Source organism: Petromyzon marinus, chromosome 23 (genome assembly GCF_048934315.1).
Source record: "Petromyzon marinus isolate PM22_M1 ecotype Great Lakes invasive population chromosome 23, UKy_Petmar_22M1.pri1.0, whole genome shotgun sequence".
NCBI classification, from domain to species: Eukaryota; Metazoa; Chordata; class Hyperoartia; order Petromyzontiformes; family Petromyzontidae; genus Petromyzon; species Petromyzon marinus.
Genome location: NC_133689.1, coordinates 8,330,507 through 8,350,964, shown reverse-complemented (window position 1 = coordinate 8,350,964; position 20,458 = coordinate 8,330,507). Strand labels below are relative to the sequence as shown.

The 20,458-nt window shown below is 47.2% G+C and overlaps 1 protein-coding gene across 2 annotated transcripts in view; it reads left to right on the top strand.

Moving 5' to 3' along the window:
* Positions 1-20,458, top strand: part of LOC116945262 (bone morphogenetic protein 7-like) — a 113,462-nt gene that overhangs the window by 84,671 nt on the left and 8,333 nt on the right. For both annotated transcript variants that reach the window (XR_012942640.1, XM_032959630.2), the window contains exons 3-6: positions 11,748-11,896; positions 16,478-16,678; positions 17,855-17,931; positions 19,063-19,173. Coding sequence is in view for 1 of the 2 variants with exons in the window: in XM_032959630.2 (XP_032815521.2) it covers positions 11,748-11,896; positions 16,478-16,678; positions 17,855-17,931; positions 19,063-19,173 (538 nt within the window). In the remaining variant the exon portion in view is untranslated. The remainder of the gene's footprint in view (positions 1-11,747; positions 11,897-16,477; positions 16,679-17,854; positions 17,932-19,062; positions 19,174-20,458) is intronic.

Genomic DNA, 20,458 nt, shown 5'->3' with positions numbered 1-20,458 from the left:
ATTGGGTAAAGTCACGTAGGTGAAAATAAAATGACAAAAAATCACGACGTTTCGGCCACAACACAAGCGGCCTTCATCAGGTGAAGGGACGAGACTGTCTGGAGGACAGCGCTGGAGTGGAAGAAGCCACGCTTAGATCACGACCTTTAAGCAGTGTGAGAAGATAAAGAAGACCAAGCGCCTTGACAAAGGAATTAGCATATAATTTAGCATTGAAATGGCTCATTGAAATAGCTAAGTTAAAGTATACACATCCGCAGAGGTGCCCCTTGACAAAGGAATTAGCATATAATTTAGCATTGAAATGGCTCATTGAAATAGCTAAGTTAAAGTATACACATCCGCAGAGGTGCCCCTTGACAAAGGAATTAGCATCGAATTTAGCATTGAAAAAAACCTTCCCCCCCCCCCCCCCCAGCGCCAAACTGCAAGTCCACCGGCACGTACACCACCTCTTTCCTAAAATCCGCCAATCAAATGCTAATTTTTATGCTAATTTCTTTGTCAGAACACCTTGTTTGCTCGCACACAGGTCCGATGTCTGAGCGTGGCTGTATTTCGCTAAATTCTCCTGTTTTATGAGTACTAGGTGCCTCGGTGAATGTATATACTCTAACTTTAACATAGCTATTTCTGTGACCAGTTACTAGCTAATCACTCAGCTATTTCAATGCTAAATTCGATGCTAATTCCTTTGTCAAGGGGCACCTCTGCGGATGTGTATACTTTAACTTAGCTATTTCAATGAGCAATTTCAATGCTAAATTATATGCTAATTCCTTTGTCAAGGCGCTTGGTCTTCTTTATCTTCTCACACAGCTTAAAGGTCGTGATCTAAGCGTGGCTTCTTCCACTCCAGCGCTGTCCTCCAGACAGTCTCGTCCCTTCACCTGATGAAGGCCGCTTGTGTTGTGGCCGAAAAGTCGTGATTTTTTGTTATTTTATTTTCACCTACGTGACTTTACCCAATAGAACGTGGACTCCGCCTGTTCTGTCTCTATGGGATAGAGCGTTTCCCCCACACACGCGTGGGGTTTCTCCGGGGTGCTCTGGATTTCTCGCACACGTAAACACTCGTGAATTGGGGCGGCCAACTGAACCTTGGCATAGGAATGTGGAATTTTCACCACTAGCTTAGGGCTGTACATTCTATTCTTGTGTATGGAAATATGTTTAGGACCTAATTGCCAATGTCAAGGTCTGCTCGCCATGAGAGCGCTCTCGGAGAAAGTTCATGTAGTTTTGCCATTCCTCCTCATTTGAAGAGGTGCAGACCACACAGTGGTTTACTATATGGTCGATAGTTTGGTTGCATGGTGACAATCGCACAACTGTGGCTTGTCTTTATTGTATAGTATGTCTCTATGAGTCTCTATGTTACATATGTATGTATGTTGAACTTCTTTCGCACCGTACGTAGCCAACAGTGCTAATCAGAGGTGCGGGGAGTGTGTCCCTCTATCGGTCTCTATGTGTCGCTTTGTATCTCTAATTGTGTCTATGGATTTACTATACAGGGTGTTTAAAAAGATGGACCCGAATTGAAATCGCTATATCTCTGCAACCACGAACCGCCTATGAATGAAACTCTTACCACTTGAAAGGGCGGGGCATAGAGAGGGCGGGGCATAGAGTTTCAAATGATTACCGCTAGATGCCTCTCCCAGCGCACAAACAGCCCCTAGCCTCAGTCATTCGCAAGATGGTAACCCCGCAACACGTTTAGCGTTCTGCAATTCAGCAAGACTGAATCCGTAATTGCGGTGCAGCGTTCGTTTCAACGTCATTTTGGCATTGATCCGCCAATGTCAAAGAGCATGGTGGCACAAAAGACCGTGTTTTTGTGCCACCATTAGCGACGAATCTGGATGACCTCAAAAACAGAATCTCGGCAGCGGTGACTTCAGCGGAAGAAGACACTTTGAGAGGCGATTGGGACGAATTCAACTATCGTCTCAATGTTGTCTGTACAGCAGGTGGAGGGCACATAGAGCATTTATAAAATGGTTAGTAAGCCGTTTGTAGCTTTTTGTGTAATTGTAACATGTTGCCATCGTGAAATATACTGCTTTGAAATTGTGTCCATCATTGTTAAACACTGTATCGTCTACAGTTGCACGGCCACAATCGTACTGCCGTGACTGCGCCTTTGATTTTCAATTCGTGAAGGAGATGCGGGCATCGGCCTGCTGATGTTCTGATGCGGCCGATGGCCGCACCGGCGTCTCCGAGGGGGAATGTCAAAGCCAGGAGGCTGTGATGTTTGGGTCTCGTGCGAGGCGTCGATTCTGGAATGGCTGCGAAAAGGAGATGAGTGCCGGCACCTACTCGTCTGACGACAAACGGCACAACCGGCGTGTCAGAATAATTGCACAGACATGGGCCATTACGTGCATCTAAGTGCCTCTGCCTCGACTCATAATTGCAGGGCATAATTGCACGTATTTACGACTGTTCATGCGCGTCGACCATTAAAGCAGGTGTCCCAATACAACGCATTGCTTGTTTGTGACCAATCCCAGGGATACCTGAGGGGGTTCCAAACCGTTTGCAGTCGAGAAGAACTCCTCGGAGACGGAGACAAATGAAAGACTTATTAAAACAGAGTGTGGCTCGGCTGCTTTGTTAAATATATTTACTCAGCGTAGGCCAATTTAACGGTAATTTTTGCGATAATTTCTTGGCGTGACTCGTGGGCGCTTTCAGAGAACTGTTTGCCGTCAGGTTCGCGCGTGGCACGAAGCGGCTAAGGGTTGTCCGTCAGGCTCGCGGGAGTACTCAATCAGTCCCCCTTACATCCGTACCGGAAGTGCAGTATAATAGCCGCGTTGATGCCAACTGTTCTCTGCCATTACGGGGAACATTTGCCAATACGTTAGAACCCCTGTTAACGACGAATCGCTTAACGCCGGGCCTCCGTAGAGCTCAATGCGTTCGCTTACCGACCATTCCCCTGTTACCGACGTGCTTTTGTAGGTACAGTAATATTAATTAATGCATCCATTAACCATGTTTCTTTGAATATTATGTGCTTATAATGTGGTTAGTATCTTTACGTATTAATATCATTTTAAAAATATTATAAAGTACGTTTTTGGGGTGAAAAAGGATAAATTTCGATGCTATCGGAACGCATTAAGCCTTGAACGTGTATTTCCTATACTCGCTTAACAACCAAGGGGCCGCCCATAAATGACGTCACGCACCTAGGGGGGGGGGGGGGGTCAGACATTTGTGATGATGTGTGACGTAGGGGGGAGGGGTTGAGAAATGTGACGTCACATCAAAATGCGCAACTTTAAATAAATATAGGCAACACGTTCTACTTAATTAAATAGACTTTTTAATAAATGTTTTCTCCTACAACATCAGAGTGCAGCGCCACATTAAATACGCACTACAATGCCAATAGTGTAAAGCGATTTGAAGCATGTTTTATATATTGTTTTGGGGGGGGGCAGAGCTTTGTGACGTCATATTTGAGGGGGGGTCTGACTTTTTGTGACGACGTGTCACGAGGGGGGAGGAGGGGGGGGTCAAAAATCGTCCAAAATCACGTGACGTCATTTATGGACGGCCCCCCAAATCACTTAACGACCGGTTTCGTGGAAACAATTGCCGTCATTAAGAGGGGTTCTCGTGCAGTTCCTCTCCAAATTCCGGGCCAATCTAACACGGGCACTCCTCTACTCACGAACATTCGACTTACGAACTTTCAGAGCTATACGAACAAACCTGTCCGTATGTCCAGTTGCTCGTTCGGACCGAGAATCGTAAGTTCAACGGCCGCGCAGGTAGATGCTGGCGTTTGTTCAGTGTTATTACCCAGCGTTCCCAGCATTCCTGCCTGGGCCGCCGCCGTGGCCCTGTTGTTGTTGTTTAGTGTGCACGCCGTACAACACGTTTGGAATCGACAGGAGTAAAGTTGGACTTAACGAACAAATCGACTTACGAACAGACCCCTGGAACCTAACTCGTTCGTAAGTAGAGGAGTCCCTGTAATTTGTGCAGACAGCGTTTCACGCAATGGGGCGACGGAGCTGCCCAGAGGAAGGATGCGTTGCCTGTTTGTTTCTTTTCCTCCTTAGCCCCCCCTCCCTCCCTCATCGAGTAAATTACACTTTAAATCAACAACCTCCGTCCCATCATCATCTGCGCACGCGTGTTTACACGTAGATCACGTTCCCCTTTTTGCTCGAAACGCGCCATAATTATAATGCTTTCATTTTATATAGCGACATTCATGCCAACAGCATCCCACAATGCTGTACAGTGATTATATACTGTACAGTGAGGGAAAAAAGTATTTGAGCCCCTGCTGATTTTGTACGCTTGCCCACTGACAAATAAATTATCAGTCTATAATTTTAATGGTAGGTTTATTTGAACAGTGAGAGACAGAATAACAACAACAAAAAATCCAGAAAAACGCATGTCAAAATGTTATAAATTGATTTGCATTTAATGAGGGAAATAAGTATTTGACCCCCTCTCAATCAGAAAAATGTATGGCTCCCAGGTGTCTTTTATACAGGTAACGAGCTGAGATTAGGAGCACACTATTAAAGGGAGTGCTCCTAATCTCAGCTTGTTACCTGTATAAAAGACACTTGTCCACAGAAGCAATCAATCAATCAGATTCCAAACTCTCCACCATGGCCAAGACCAAAGAGCTCTCCAAGGATGTCAGGGACAAGATTGTAGACCTACACAAGTCTGGAATGGGCTACAAGACCATTGCCAAGCACCTTGGTGAGAAGGTGACAACAGTTGGTGCGATTATTCGCAAATGGAAGAAACACTAAATAACTGTCAGTCTCCCTCGGCCGGGGGCTCCTTGCAAGATCTCACCTCGTGGAGTTGCAATGATCATGAGAACGGTGAGGAATCAGCCCAGAACTACACGGGGTTATATTGTCAATGATCTCAAGGCAGCTGGGACCATAGTCACCAAGAAAACAATTGGTAACACACTACGCCGTGAAGGACTGAAATCCTGCAGCGCCCGCAAGGTCCCCCTGCTCAAGAAAGCACATGTACATGCCCGTCTGAAGTTTGCCAATGAACATTTGAATGATTCAGAGGACAACTGGGTGAAAGTGTTGTGGTCAGATGACACCAAAATGGAGCTCTTTGGCATCAACTTAACTCGCCGTGTTTGGAGGAGGAGGAATGCTGCCTATGATCCCAAGAACACCATCCCCACCGTCAAACATGGAGGTGGAAACATTATGCTTTGGGGGTGTTTTTCTGCTAAGGGGACAGGACAACTTCACCGCATCAAAGGGACGATGGGCGGGGCCATGTACCGTCAAGTTTTGGGTTAGAACCTCCTTCCCTCAGCCAGGGCATTGAAAATGGGTCGTGGATGGGTATTCCAGCATGACAATGACCCAAAACACACGGCCAAGGCAACAAAGGAGTGGCTCAAGAAGAAGCACATTAAGGTCCTGGAGTGGCCTAGCCAGTCTCCAGACCTTAATCCCATTGAAAATCTGTGGAAGGAGCTGAAGGTTCGAGTTGCCAAACGTCAGCCTCGAAACCTTAATGACTTGAAGAAGATCTGCAAATACGAGTGGGACAAAATCCCTCCTGAGATGTGTGCAAACCTGGTGGCCAACTACAAGAAACGTCTGACCTCTGTGATTGCCAACAAGGGTTTTGCCACCAAGTACTAAGTCATATTTTGCAGAGGGGTCAAATGCTTATTTCCCTCATTAAAATGCAAATCAATTTATAACATTTTTGACATGCGTTTTTCTGGATTTTTTTGTCGTTATTTTGTCTCTCACTGTTCAAATAAACCTACTATTAAAATTATAGACTGATCATTTCTTTGTCAGTGGGCAAAATACGTTTTTCCCTCACTGTATAAGGACCAAATCCCGTACACGCGGTTGGCTACGCACGACGCGAAAGAAGCCACACACACACACGTGCCAAGTAAATGAAAACTCTACTACCAAGCAAAATAAAAACATTTTATGAACTAATTAATAAATGGCACCAAAAACACATACTCTAGTTTGCTTCTAGCTTAATCGAACCTACTCCTCGTTGTCTGCGTGTTAACGAAATTGTGGCTTGCAATGTGTTTGAGACGAAAACACACGGGTTGTGTAATTTGGTCACCCTATCGCCAGCCTGTGGTCTGCCCCGACTCCTCTCGCTTTGAGGCCCTTGGAAGAACTGCGCCCCGACAGTGATCGTGATGAGCCCTACTGTCTCTCTCTCTGCGTGGCTGTGATCGTGATGAGCCCTACTGTCTCTCTCTCTCTCTCTGCGTGGCTGTGAACGTGGTGAGCCCTGCTCTCTGTGCGTGGCTGTGATCGTGATGAGCCCTGCTCTCTGTGCGTGGCTGTGATCATGATGAGCCCTGCTCTCTGTGCGTGGCTGTGATCGTGGTGAGCCCTGCTCTCTGTGCGTGGCTGTGATCATGATGAGCCCTGCTCTCTGTGCGTGGCTGTGATCGTGATGAGCCCTACTGTCTCTCTCTCTGCGTGGCTGTGAACGTGGTGAGCCCTGCTCTCTGTGCGTGGCTGTGATCGTGATGAGCCCTGCTCTCTGTACGTGGCTGTGATCGTGATGAGCCCTGCTCTCTGTGCGTGGCTGTGATCGTGATGAGCCCTACTGTCTCTCTCTCTGCGTGGCTGTGAACGTGGTGAGCCCTGCTCTCTGTACGTGGCTGTGATCGTGATGAGCCCTGCTCTCTGTGCGTGGCTGTGATCATGATGAACCCTGCTCTCTGTGCGTGGCTGTGATCGTGATGAGCCCTACTGTCTCTCTCTCTGCGTGGCTGTGAACGTGGTGAGCCCTGCTCTCTGTGCGTGGCTGTGATCGTGATGAGCCCTGCTCTCTGTACGTGGCTGTGATCGTGATGAGCCCTGCTCTCTGTGCGTGGCTGTGATCGTGATGAGCCCTGCTCTCTCTGCGTGGCTGTGATCGTGATGAGCCCTGCTCTCTGTACGTGGCTGTGATCGTGATGAGCCCTGCTCTCTGTACGTGGCTGTGATCGTGATGAGCCCTGCTCTCTGTACGTAGCCTGTGATCGTGATGAGCCCTGCTCTCTCTGCGTGGCTGTGAACGTGGTGAGCCCTGCTCTCTGTGCGTGGCTCTGATCGTGATGAGCCCTGCTCTCTCTGCGTGGCTGTGATCGTGATGAGCCCTGCTCTCTGTGCGTGGCTGTGATCGTGATGAGCCCTGCTCTCTGTGCGTGGCTGTGATCGTGATAAGCCCTGCTCTCTGTGCGTGGCTGTGATCGTGGTGAGCTCTGCTCTCTGTGCGTGGCTATGATCGTGGTGAGCCCTGCTCTCTGTGCGTGGCTGTGATCGTGGTGAGCCCTGCTCTCTGTGCGTGGCAGTGATCGCGATGAGCCCTGCTCACTCTGCGTGGCCTGTGTCATCGTCTACGTTGTGTTTATTTGTTAGCAGTGTTTTTTTTTCATGAGAACCTACGAGAAATTAGCCAGATAATTTGAACAATTGGCAAAGTTGTGTTTTGACACCGGCGACCGTAAAGTTGACGATTTACGTTTTTCCCGGAAATTTTCTCGAAAAAACCCAAACAACTATTGTGAATTGGCGAGAAATACGTTTCACGACATCGTCTCTTTATTTATCCAGGAAATCCTCACCGAGTCCGAAAACAATTTTTCGAGAGGGTCCTGCATTGGGATATTTGGCCAATCCCACGAACGAATGTTTGACTCGTTGAAGAAAACTGGAGTGACCAGAGAAAATGCATGCATTACAAGGGGCTAACTTTTGCGCAAATATATTAAAGAATCCATTGCTGTACCACCATGTCCTGTCTACCTTACAGCCCACACCTAAAACACTTGGTATTCCCAGGCAGGCTTGCACCGAAGTACTAGCCAGGTTTGCTTTTCGCTTAGCTTTCAAGCTTTTGTGACTGCAGGAATTAATATTACTTGGGTCTTTCGGTAAAGTCACGTAGATAGGTTCAAATAACATTAAAAAAAAAATCTACGAGGTTTCGATCGCAACACAAGCGGTCGTCATCAGGAATGAAAAAAAAACGACCGCTTGTGTTGCGATCGAAACGTCGTCGATTTTTTGTTATTTTCTTTGAACCTACCTACGTGACTTTACCGAAAGACCCAAATAATATTGGGTGCATTCTTGGTGATTTCCTCACGGCTTTGGAATTTTGAAATGCACTTGCACAGTTGAGTAACAGTGCCGACACAACCAAATAAATTTAATCTGCACGTTCTAGCCATAAAACAAAACCTGTTGAACTGGACTCGTGGCATGGCAAGAACCTATTCTACGTTCCAAAAACGGATATGTTTGACAGTGATCTTGCTTGTGCACTCTGCATATACACAAGCATATAATAATAGTAATAATAATGTGCATGATTCACCCACAAAATCCTCCGCAAGTCTCAAGACTCCCATTTCTAGATATTTGGCTATTGTATTTATCTGGGAGCAAAACTGGATGACCCAGAGAAACCCAACACAATGTAAGGGGATAACACTCATAGCTTTTGCACAGATAGCTTTAGTTGACGGATTAAATCGATCCATTAGCAGTACAGTATTTTTTGGGTTGGAACGCGTAAATATATAAATGTGTCGTTAAACCCGCCACCACCCGACACAGCCAATTAGTAAGGTTTGTCACGTAAACATAACGTGCCAATTCGTTACTAGTACAGCACACCGGTGTGTTGGAGAGCCAAGCCACAACATTTACGCGATCTAACACAAGAAAAAAACCTGTATTATGGATGATATTGGTCGTAAAAGCCTACGTGTTAGATCGATCCATGAGGTGGACTAATTCTGTGGACCGCACCCATTGCCGTATTACCATCTGCTGGAAGGTCGTGTGTTCCCTGCAGCCCCTATGCCTACGGCTGCTATGCACTAGTGGTCTACCCCCTGCTGAGCTTCTGAGACACAATGAGACCTGGAAACTCCTCTAGGGGATTCGATACGACGGATTTCATTTAGAGAGAACTGTACCGGTGGACCACGAGCGTCTTAATTTTTACAAGTGGGCTTTGCAAAATAATAATAATAAAATAAACCACAAACCGACAGTCAGCTCAAATTGGTGCAATGTTAAAATATTGAAGAAAAAAAGGAATGTCCCATAATCAATGTTCATGCACCTGTTTGCCTTGCAGCATCTATTATTAAGTCACACATGTTGGCAATTACATGTGGAACCTACCATGTATGTCTGTGTATAGGGGTGTTCTGTTTTTGGGTTATGCCAACTGACTGAGCCTGCCTACATTGACCGGGAGATCCCCGCGTGGCCCAGGGCTTGCTTTTCCTTGCCTCCTCGCGGTGCTTCACGGTGCACGCTTCGTTGGGGGCCTATTTTAGCCAGTATCAAACTGATAAGAGAAAAACAAAGGTTAAAGCTTATCGGTCCCCCCCCCCCCATTACATTTCTACGTTAACAATAAATATGGATTTAGACGCATGACAGTCTCAAGTAAGATAGGTCAGCGGTTTCCTATACTCGAACAGGCGTTTTGCTTGTGTTAATATCACAGTGTGTTGTCTGTGGATTGTTGATATTTTATCATAATGTGTTGTCTGTGCCGTCTCATAGCGTCGCCTATGCAACCTCATCGTGTGTTTTGTTTATGCAGTGTTAACATTTTCCACATGTACACATATATGCAACAGTATTTATTGATTACTATCGGTAGTTTTGAGACAATGGTGGAAATTCCACGTAACTATGGCTTCCACTGGACACTGCCCACGTGGGGGACACTGACATCATTTGCCATCCCAGGTTGTGCCAACCAACCACCGCTCATGAGCTATCAGAAAACAGATAGTAGTTTGGATTTGTACTGAAGACATCGCACACAAGTCACACCAGTGTCACCATATATGTGGCTGCTATACATTTCCAAGTGATAAGCCACTTTGTTGAGCTATCATTTGTGTCCAGGCCGCATCTGAAAAAATAGCTATGGAGCTCAGTGGGGCTTGCCTGCTAAAATAACAAAATAGAGTTAATAATTAAAATAGCAATATAACCTTCACATTCAATACCACAAACTTTACATCTACAAAGATCACCTTTCGACACTTTTACAGTGGCCAGGTGACCCAGTGGTAGATCGAGCAGCTCGCGATCCGAAGGTCATGAGTTCAAATCCCGGTTGGGGTTGACTCAGCACATCATCCCTTTCGGTTCGATAAAATGACATTTGACCGATTGCCATAAATGAGCCGCAACCTTTTGGCACTCCACCACTGCCTTTCCCGTCAATGTTTCCTGCCTTGAATCTTGACTTAAAGCTTTCGTGACTGCAGGCATTCATATTCTTTGGGTCTTTCGGTAAAGTCACGTAGATAGGTTCAAAGAAAATAACAAAATACTACGACGTTTCGATCGCAACACAAAACGTGGTAGTTTTTTTGTTATTTTATTTGAACCTATCTACGTGACTTTACCGAAAGACCCAAAGAAGATGGTTTCCTAGCTTGCTTGAGAAGTTGGGACTGTGGTCTGGAATTGTGTCGTAGTGGACCTCGTGGACTCGTTTATTTGTTGTGATCACCTTTGTTGTTGCTAGCGCTTTATGTTTTGGTGCCATTTCTTTGATTTTATTTAAAAAAAAATTCTTGGTGGTGGTGGTGGTATGGTTTTCATTTGCATGGTAGTGGCTGCATATGTGATTTGGTCCTCATATATAATTAATGTACAGCGTTATGGAATGCATTTCTTAAAAACTGCTTTTTGGCGTTTTGTTGTCCTTCCACCGCACGTCCGATTAGTACGGTTGGCTTCGTACGGTGCAAAGTAAGTTCATACATACATGCAATTATGGCTCTCGCCATAGGAATGTGGCATTTCCACCATTGGTTCAGGGCCGTGCACAGGAGATGAACACCTTCTCAATGCTCATTTGAGCAGAGCATCACTTTTGACTGTTTGGCTGTATTCATAAACAGGTGAGAGCCCATTGGGACAAATTGTCTCTTATCCCATTGGACAAACATTCGATCCCGTGAAGTAAGATCGATATCGCATTGTAATTGTGTCTAAATTTAAAATCTATGTTTTTTTACGTGTGCATACGTAGAGTACATGTTTGTGGGCAATGGTAGTGAAGTGGTGAGCGCATTGCGCCCGAGTTTGCCTCCTGCTCTCGAACAATAACGTTGGCGAATATTTAAACTGGTCCTGGGCCTCCCCTCGGTCGACTTAGCCTTAAAAAAGAATACCTTGTGCGGTGTTTAAGTATCAGCACTGGGATGACAAAAGTGACCGGGCATGGTGTTGGCCACCCACCCCCTTGTGTGCCGTGCCAGCCTTCATTGGTGTTCACTAACAGCCCTTGCCCCAACAGTTTGTTTAGGGCTACACGGGGGATCTTTTTCTTTGTATATTAATGCAGGGAGTGGTAGTATGGTGGTTAGTGGACCACACGACGAACCCTACGACCTAAATTTGATTCCCGCTCATGGCCAATATCAGTCACAAATACCTGGACAGTTCCTGGACCTCTCCTAGGTCGACTCAGCCTTAAAAAAACGAGTACCTTGTGCAGCGTGTAAGCGTCAAGCAATGAGGAGACAAAGGCGGCCGGACGTGGTGCTAACCAGACCCATCTCTCGGGCACCCTGCCACCCATTTCTAGGCGCTCGCCAAGAGCACTTTGCCCCAGCAGCCTATTGAAGGTTATACGGGGGACCTTTGCCTCTGTGTGATTGCTTTCTCCGCTCTGCTTTGCGTGGACAGGCAGTCGGACTTGTTTCAGCTCGACAGCCGCGTGGTGTGGGCCACGGAGGAGAGCTGGCTGGTGTTCGACATCACGGCCACGTCCAACCTATGGCTCATGAGTCCCAAACAAAACCTGGGCTTACAGCTGCGCGTGGAGACGATGAGCGGTAAGGCTGGACACTCGCAGTCTCGTTGTACCGGGGGGGGAACCCTACCCAGCAGCCACTCGTTCGTTCGCTCACACGCCACGTGTTTGTCCTCGACGCATTTTTGCCACGGTGGCTATGAGATGTTAACTCCCTCGCCTGGTATGCAGGAGGATGTGTGGTCGATCCCGGCCCTGGCGCCTGCTGTACATTTGGAGTTTGCGTGTTCGCCCCGTGGTCGCGTGTATTTTTCTCCAGGTGTTCCGTTTTTTTGTTCCATCCACATTTAGAATCATCACGCATTTAGAGTATATGGCTGATATAAATGTCCACGTGATAAGCCACTTCGTTCAGCTATCATTTGTGGCCAGGTCGCTTCTGAAAAAAGAGCCATATAGCTCAGTGGGGCCTTACCTGGCAAAACTACAAATTATTGTTTAGTTACTAGTTTAGTTCAATGCTCCCAGTTCAGTACAGACGCAACACTGTGCTAAGGCACATCTTAATATACAAGAAAGACCGGCCAATGTTATAATTGACCGTAATTGATTATCGTATTGGTGTGGAGCAGAGGCGTAGCGGTGCGTACACGGCACTGTGAACATGAGTTCGACTTCCGGTCACAGCTAACATCGATAGCGAGTGATATCTGAGCCAGTCCTGGGGTCACCCTTTTACTATCTGACGAGCATGGTAGAGTATGATCACACAACCCTATGGTGGCCTTCATCCAGCTGTGGATTTCCAAAATACTGTACATTTTTTAAAATATATATAACTATGATAATTTAGCCACTGCAAACATTCTGGCCCAGATAGTACAAATATATTTGTTGAGCATCAGGCAATAGGGTAGGACAGTGATAACAGCCATGCCTCCGATTAGCACGGTTGGCTACGTACGGTGCGGAATAAGTCAACGTTCATACATGATACATAGCAAGAAGGAGCTGGGCTCGATTCCTGACACAGGCGCGTCTTTCTGAGTAGAGTTTGTATGTTCTCCCCCAGTCTGCATGGGTTTCCCCGAGGTCATCTGGTTCTCACCCTTCGCTAAAAAACTAAAACAACAACGCAACTGGTTTTGGCCAAACATTCCGAATCTATACAAAAAAAATAGCTGCAAATCACTTAATTAGGATTACACATAGCACCATTGCCCTCCACTTTAAAACATACTTGGCAGGACCCTCCCGAAAAAAAGATAATCGGGACTCACTGCGACTTTCCTGAGTTAATATGTGCAGTAATAATAATAAAATAATGCTCAGAATCGGTTCCTACTTGCCTGTTGTGACCTGACTCTTGTTGATCACTCGTCCAAGGTTTTAAGCGGGAATAACCATCCCTAGCTCGTTAGCAGCTGCCTCAAGCTGAGCAAAGTCATTGGGAGACACCATTTGAATTCACTTCCCCGCAGGGATGGGGGACAACTTCAGACGGTTTATTTAACTTTATGGTCGCACGGCGTTTTCATGAGGCACATTCTGATTTAATAACATAATTGCTTCCGACTCTCATTTAAAACCAAGCGCTGTGTTTATGTCAAAATTAAACCGTTTTTTTTTTGCAAAGGTACCTCCTCTCCAGAGACGCATGGCAAAACGGAGAAGCGTTTACCAAATGCTGTGGCGATCCCAGTGGGGACATTGACATTGTCAGGTTATGAGCTCGTTTGGAATAAATGGTGGTTAGATTCCCTCTCTTCACTCGATGCGGATAAGGGTTGTGGTGTTTGCCTCCCTACACCTTCAACAATTGACTATTTGGTTCCATTTATACACAAAGACAAAGACTAAACACTCACCCCCTATAGCCTTCACATACTGTTGTGGCAAGCGCGGGTAGCGAGCACCTATTAACGCCTACACGAGACACACGAGGGGATGGGTGGCCAGCACCACACCCGGCCACCTTTGTCTCCCCAAGCTGATGTTTACACCCTGCACCAAGTACTCATTAAGGCGGAGTTGACCTAGGTGAGGCCCCATAATGGGTTCAGATATTCGCCACTGATGTTGGCCGTAAACGGGAATCGAACTTGGTTTGCCTATATGATGTGTGGGCCACCCTCTGTATCGAGAGGTCAAAGTGAACGTGTCTCCATGAACCAATGGTGTAACAGGGACCAGTCTCTCTGTAGGAATTCTATCAATTGGACAGTGGAATATAACAGCTGAATAATGCGAATCACACTCCATGGGCATTAATACCTCGAGAGTGAGAGATGCATATTCACTGCGTTTGCCTGTGGTGAGTTATTTAGAGAAGATGCACTGATGTGTTTTAGGAAGTGCTCATGTCAAGGTGACTGTGACTGAAGGGAAAACTGTTGATTGAGGTCAACAACCACATAAATGTCTGGGAAATGATTAATGCCACATCCAGTCTCTCAAAATGTAATCGTCGCCCAATGACGCATGTTCTTGATGTTTTGTAACTTGTATAAAAAATAGATATGTATGTTGAACTTCTTTCACATCGTACGTAGCCAACTGTGCTAATCGGAGGTGCGGGATGTGCCGCGTGTTGTTTGGCATGACGTACACCCTGAAGACCCATCAGAGAACCGCACAGCGCAACATTGAAAGCCCACGGAGAATTAGCAGAAAGCAAGACGCAGCCACCCACCACTGAGCCACAAGGCTGGTTCATTCGCCAGCCAGGTGGCTCAGTGGTAGAGCAAGCAGCTCACAGTCGGAATATTGTGAGTTCAAATCCTGGCTGTGGGAGGTTTACTCAACCCATCAACTTTTCGGGTATGATCAAATTAATATGACTTCGTTGCGAGGCCAAGAGTGGTTGCCCTATGGAGAGACTCGCCCCTGCTATAACAGCAATGTAGAATTCCCTCCACTGGTGAACAGGGGATGAAAAAAATAATACCCTCAGTGCTAATCGAGCAAAAGACATGTTGCGCTGTACGTTTCACCGATGTGCGTTCAGGGTGTACGTCATGCCAAGCAGCACGCGGTACGCCCCGCACCTCCGATGAGCACGGTCGGCTATGTACGGCGCGAAAGAAGTTCAACGTACATACACGCATGCGTTGAGCTCATGGCACTGTTCCGTGGGAATCCGTGCGTGGCAGCCATATCCGTTTCCTTTAAGACAGATGCCTCATGGGAAACGGGTGGCCACCGCCACCACCGCTATTTTTAGCCACCCAGCAGAAAAAAAACGAAAAAACGATCGCTGCCGGTGAGATGCACCGTCAACCCAGCAGCTTAGAATAATTGGCGAAGACGATTGGTTAAAAGGGACCCAGCTTCCACGTGGTTCAGACACGGAATGAAAGCCACTCGCCCGGAGGGCAATTTATTTTTTTTAAGTGCTTTTTTTTGTGTGTAGCCTGAGTGCAGCAGAAATAATTACTGCACGTTGCTAGGTTTTATACGCCCTCCCCCCTTTTTTTTTACTCTCCACCACAGCTGGCCTGTGTGGGTCACTGACGTTTGCACGTATTCGTGTCATTAGACAATCATTTAAAGATAAATATGGGGTGGGGGGGGGGGAAGAGTGTGAGTACATTCTCAATCCAACTTGTTTTCCTTCTCCGTCCATTCTGTCTGTTACATCTTTGAGTCGGAAGACTTACACGTGCGTGGATTTCTATGCAATACTGCCATAATTTATTGCACATTTAGACAATACAGAATCTGAATATTTATTTATACTGGAGGAATCCGATGAGCTATAAAGTTATTTTTGGCAGATGTCCAGTAGGGGGCGGGTAAGAACGTTGCAACAACAAAACACTACAAAACACGATAGGAGTGCAAAATACAAGAAATGTCAACACATCACCCAAACGCACACAAATTAAACTAAACCAACCCCATCCTACTGGTCAAAGCCCACTGAGGTATGAACTTATTTTTCAGAAGCAACATGGCCACAAATTATAGATCAACAAAGTGGCCCACCATTTGGACGTACATTTATAGCACCAGAATAATATAAATGATCTCAGCGCATGGGTATGACGAGGGTGCAGCGGCTATCAAAAAACGCCAATAACATAACGTGAGTTAATTTTCCCAGCCACAGCAAAAATCAGTGGCACATGGTATCTGAACTTTTGCTGGGAATACCGGAGATTGACTCCCAATTCACTACCGATTGATTGTGTGACTCACGTCAGGACACGCGAACACAATGTCCACTTTGGATGTCTTGCAGGGCAGTGCAACCCTCTGCTTTAGAGAATGGCCCAGATAAGTGGATACCACAGAGCTACCTCTGAGATCCCACCCATCAAGTGACCTCCGGTCCACACACTTGGGAGCAGCACTTACTGGAACACAGCCTTGGAGGTGCCAAACCAGTGACATGCAACGCCGGTGGCAAGTTGTGCCCAAACCTAGCATAGTAATCCCCTGGGCCAACGCGGCCTAAACTGAACAACAATGTCGTGTATCAGCATCAGCACTGGGCATTCAAAGCCGACCGTGTGTATGCGTGGATTCATAGGGTGCTCACGTACAGCGTTTGCCCCATCAGTCTCTTCAGGCTATACGGGGTGGGGGGAGGGATCTTTGGATGAAAGTTGTTCCTACTGGCTTGGTTGTGAACACCTTCCTGTGCATTGTCCATTGGCAGGAGAGAGCATCAACCCATCGGCGGTCGGGCTGGTGGGCAGGCAAGGGCAGCAGGACAAGATGCCCTTCATGGTGGCTTTCTTCAGGGCCAGCCAATTGCGTCTGCGCTCGGCTCGAGCGGTGGGGCGCAAGCGAAAGGGCAGCCGCAACAAGGGCCGCAGAGGGCCCAAACAGGACATTTCCCGGGCGTTCAAAATGACCGGTAAGGGAACTATTATTTTTTATTTTTACCAGGTGAGGCCCATTGAGCTGCATAGCTCTTTTTCAGAAGCCACCTGGGCACACATGATAGCGAAAACGAAGTGGCTTGTCACGTTGCAATTTCTAGCATGTTTCTAAATGTGGAGGTGAAAAAACCAGAGGACCCGGATATAAATCCACACGACCACAGGTCGAGAGAGATATGCAACTCCAAACATACATTCAGCAGGATCGGGATGGAACCCACAACCTCCTGCATACAAGGCGAGGGAATTAACATCTCGCCACCGTGGCGCCTGGTTAATATCTCTTTTCCACTGCACAACCGAGCCAGCCTGGCACGGCTCAGGAGGTGCCAGGAGGGACTGAGCCCACTGAGCCATGCGGCTCACGAAAGCGCGGGGACGATACCTGAGCGGTGCTGGAATGGCCCTGGGCCATCGCTGGGCTGGGCCACCGAGAGCATTTGGCCAGTGGTCGTGGGAACGCAGCACCGGGAATCTTTAACAAAGGACATTTCACTCAGGGGTGGGGTGGTGTGGTGGTGCGGGGGGGGGGGTCAACGGTGTCAGCAGGGCCTTTCTCATTTCTGTTGCAGTGTTAATGGCCACAGTCAGTGCAATCCCTGTGTAATGATTTATGAAGCCGTGAATGAGGCCAGGCATGCATATTGCATGGCACGCTATCCTGTTCAGTTTTTTTTTTTGCTAATTCAGGCCAATCGGTAACAACGATGGAGTTTCGTAGGACGAATGGCCATGTTAACAGGGTCGGCAGGCAAAGCCACGGATATGCCCGCAAATGCACGTTTTGTTGCCCTTTCTTGAAATGAGCAGAGGGTATTTCTTGGCTCGCTGTTCAACGCTTGTGCGCCAAGTGACTACTTCAATTGTTTGTCTAAGTCGGGCGGTGGAGGGATTTAACAGCACAACTTTGGCCAGATCTTTTCTAATGTCTAATATTCATCATTGCCTCTGTTGTTTCATAATTGATCAATGTCATACCATTATTTATAAACATGTAACGACACACATTGGCTTCGTACTCACGCGGCGATTTGAACCCAAACAAATGACAATTATTACGATAAAAATATAAAAAAATTATGGATCTTGACATTGACCGCGAAAGTCTCCGTGTTAATTTGCCTCTTGTTTTGTTCCTCCCTCCACCGTAGATTATAACAGCAGTGAGCAGAAACAGACCTGCAAGATTCGCGAAATGTACGTCAGTTTCCGGGATCTAGGCTGGCTGGTGAGTTACACCATGGCATTCTGTTTTTACATTTAAGTGAGTTCAGATGGCGCAAGTAGAGACGTCAGGTATTCTATGTAAGTAAGTGCCTTCGAATGTAGTCGCATTTAGGCGCTAGAGAAATGCAAATCCTAATTATAAACGTATTGCTTAATTGATAAGACCAATAATGTATCTTACCTAGCCAGTAAAGACTCGCTGAGCCTCAAGAATATTTTTTTTGGAAAGGCGCCATGCGCTGGGCTGTTTGGCCAATCTCACCGAAGAGCGGCATGCGCGAGGAAACCAGAGTGCCTGCAGAGTGTCCACGCATAAAGAGGGGGTGACGCTCAGCGCCGCTACTTGCTGGACACCTCGCTTTAAGATTTGGTGGGATCAGCAACATTTGTGGTTATGTGGCCATCGACTGGATTGTGTCGACATCAGCCCTTGTGATTGTCGAGAAGGTCGATGGCGAGGAGGACGTGTTTTTTGCGGGGGCGCGTGGTACCTGCTGCGCATGGTGCAGGTAGCACGCACTGAACAAACCCCATGGCGTGGCCTCGTTTAAAGGTGCGGTGGGTGGGGGGGTACGTACAGAAACTCAGTGGGGGGGGGGGGGGCACAATATGGTTGATGTTGAACCGCACCTCCGATTAGCACGGTTGGCTACGTACGGTGCGAAATAAGTTCAACATACACACGAACGCACTTTAAGCGAACGTTCAGCTGCATTCCGCTCCAGCTCTCATGCCTTGCGAACACGAGCGAGGGCTGCGACGCCCATCGCTGGACTCTACTCATGCTCGCGCTTGGTGCGGTCCACTCCCAACGACTCTGCCAGCGGTTTGCAAATGAAATCGAATGCTGGCGGGCGTTCGCCGAACTCGTGAACTTAATGGGAAAACAACCGCCGGCCGGTGTTAAATGTTATGCCAACGAATGTTGGAATTTCGAATGGCGGGGAGGTTGAGCCTTCGTCATGAAGGTGGGGTGGGTGGGAGTTAGTCGCCTCCAGCCCCTCGCCCCCCCCCCCCCCAAAAAAAAACAATGACACTTGCACCAAATGTGCCTCTAGATCTCAGTCTTGCAAACGCCGCTTGTGTTGTCAAGGGGGACGCATTTGCAACCGTTCCGTGAATCAATTTGCAGGATTGGATCATTGCGCCGGGCGGCTACGCCGCCTACTACTGCGACGGCAACTGCAGCTTCCCCTACGGCGTGCATATGAACGCGACGAACCACGCCATCGTGCAAACCCTGGTGAGGCGCCTGGGGACGGCGCGCGTGGCCCGCGATCTTCTTCTCAAGGGACAACGGCGTGCGTCTCTCTCGGCCGTTTTTTTCTCTCCTTTTTTTTTGTTCCTCGATGCAACCTCATCAGCGGACGGCGTCACACCGTCGACGACTTTTTCTTTTTAAAGCACGCTCGAACATTTCGACAAAGCTTGCCCGTCTGCGCTTCAGCCACGTAAAGAAAGCGCCGCCGATGCAAAGGGAGAAACACTACAAAGCGCAGGATATTGTGTAAATATCAATCGCAGCTGTGTGCCTGCAATATAATAATCACTCTTAACGCGTTTGCTCAGATGTTAGTAATTAAGCACTGAGCAATCAATTCTCGTAAAAAAGTTTTTTTTTGGTTTTGTTTTGTCTCTCCAGTTGTTGTAAATTTACCAGCCATTAGTATTCAGCTGATCGTGTGTCTTGTCATAACGTTATGAAGAATTTAGCCGAAGCATGTGTTTCTGATAACGTCACATGAGCCGCGATCTGTGCCCACATTCATATTCGGTCGATTTGAGTTGATGCCAAACCACTTTGTAACATCAAACGCACATGGAATTGCAGCCCTGCTCGTTTGTCAGCACTGTAGTTAGTGACTGGGCATGCAGATGTAGTCCCTTGCATCAGGCCTGAGCAGCAGAACATTCCCAATATTTTTCCTTGTTTGTTTAATTGCAATATCCATGGGGATGCTGCCACGGTGTAATGCTCATCACAGTGGACGTTGAACCCAGGTCGGTTTCCCTGGTGCAGTCTCCAGGTGCGGCAGTAAAATACAATCCTCGCTGCAAGAGAAATGTGTGCACCACCGTGAGCTGATCGGCAGGTCGCGTACGCTTGGGACAAAGTTGCGGGCACTCGCAGCTCTACATCATTAGACCTCCTTTGCCAGTATCAAAATGTAATAATAATACCTGCAGTCAGGTATTGTGGTTAATGCAGTAACATGGATCCTCGTAAAAAGGTTTCAGTTTTGTTGCCAGAAAAAAGGGGAAAAACCCTATTATTACATTTTGGTACTGGCAAAGGAGGTCCAATGATGTAGATGCTCACCCCGAGCCCTCATTGCTTTGATAGTGCATTGTCTTTGAGCTGTGTGACGCCTTTTGGCGTCATCTGGTCGAGCACCAATTGGGTCGAGGCTCAAAAGAAAGCCGTCCCTTGGTGTGGACCAATCAGTTTCAAGGACAATGCATCATATATTATCATAGTATTTTTTGTTTGTTTGCATTTTGACTGCAGGTGTTGTGGTTAATGCAGA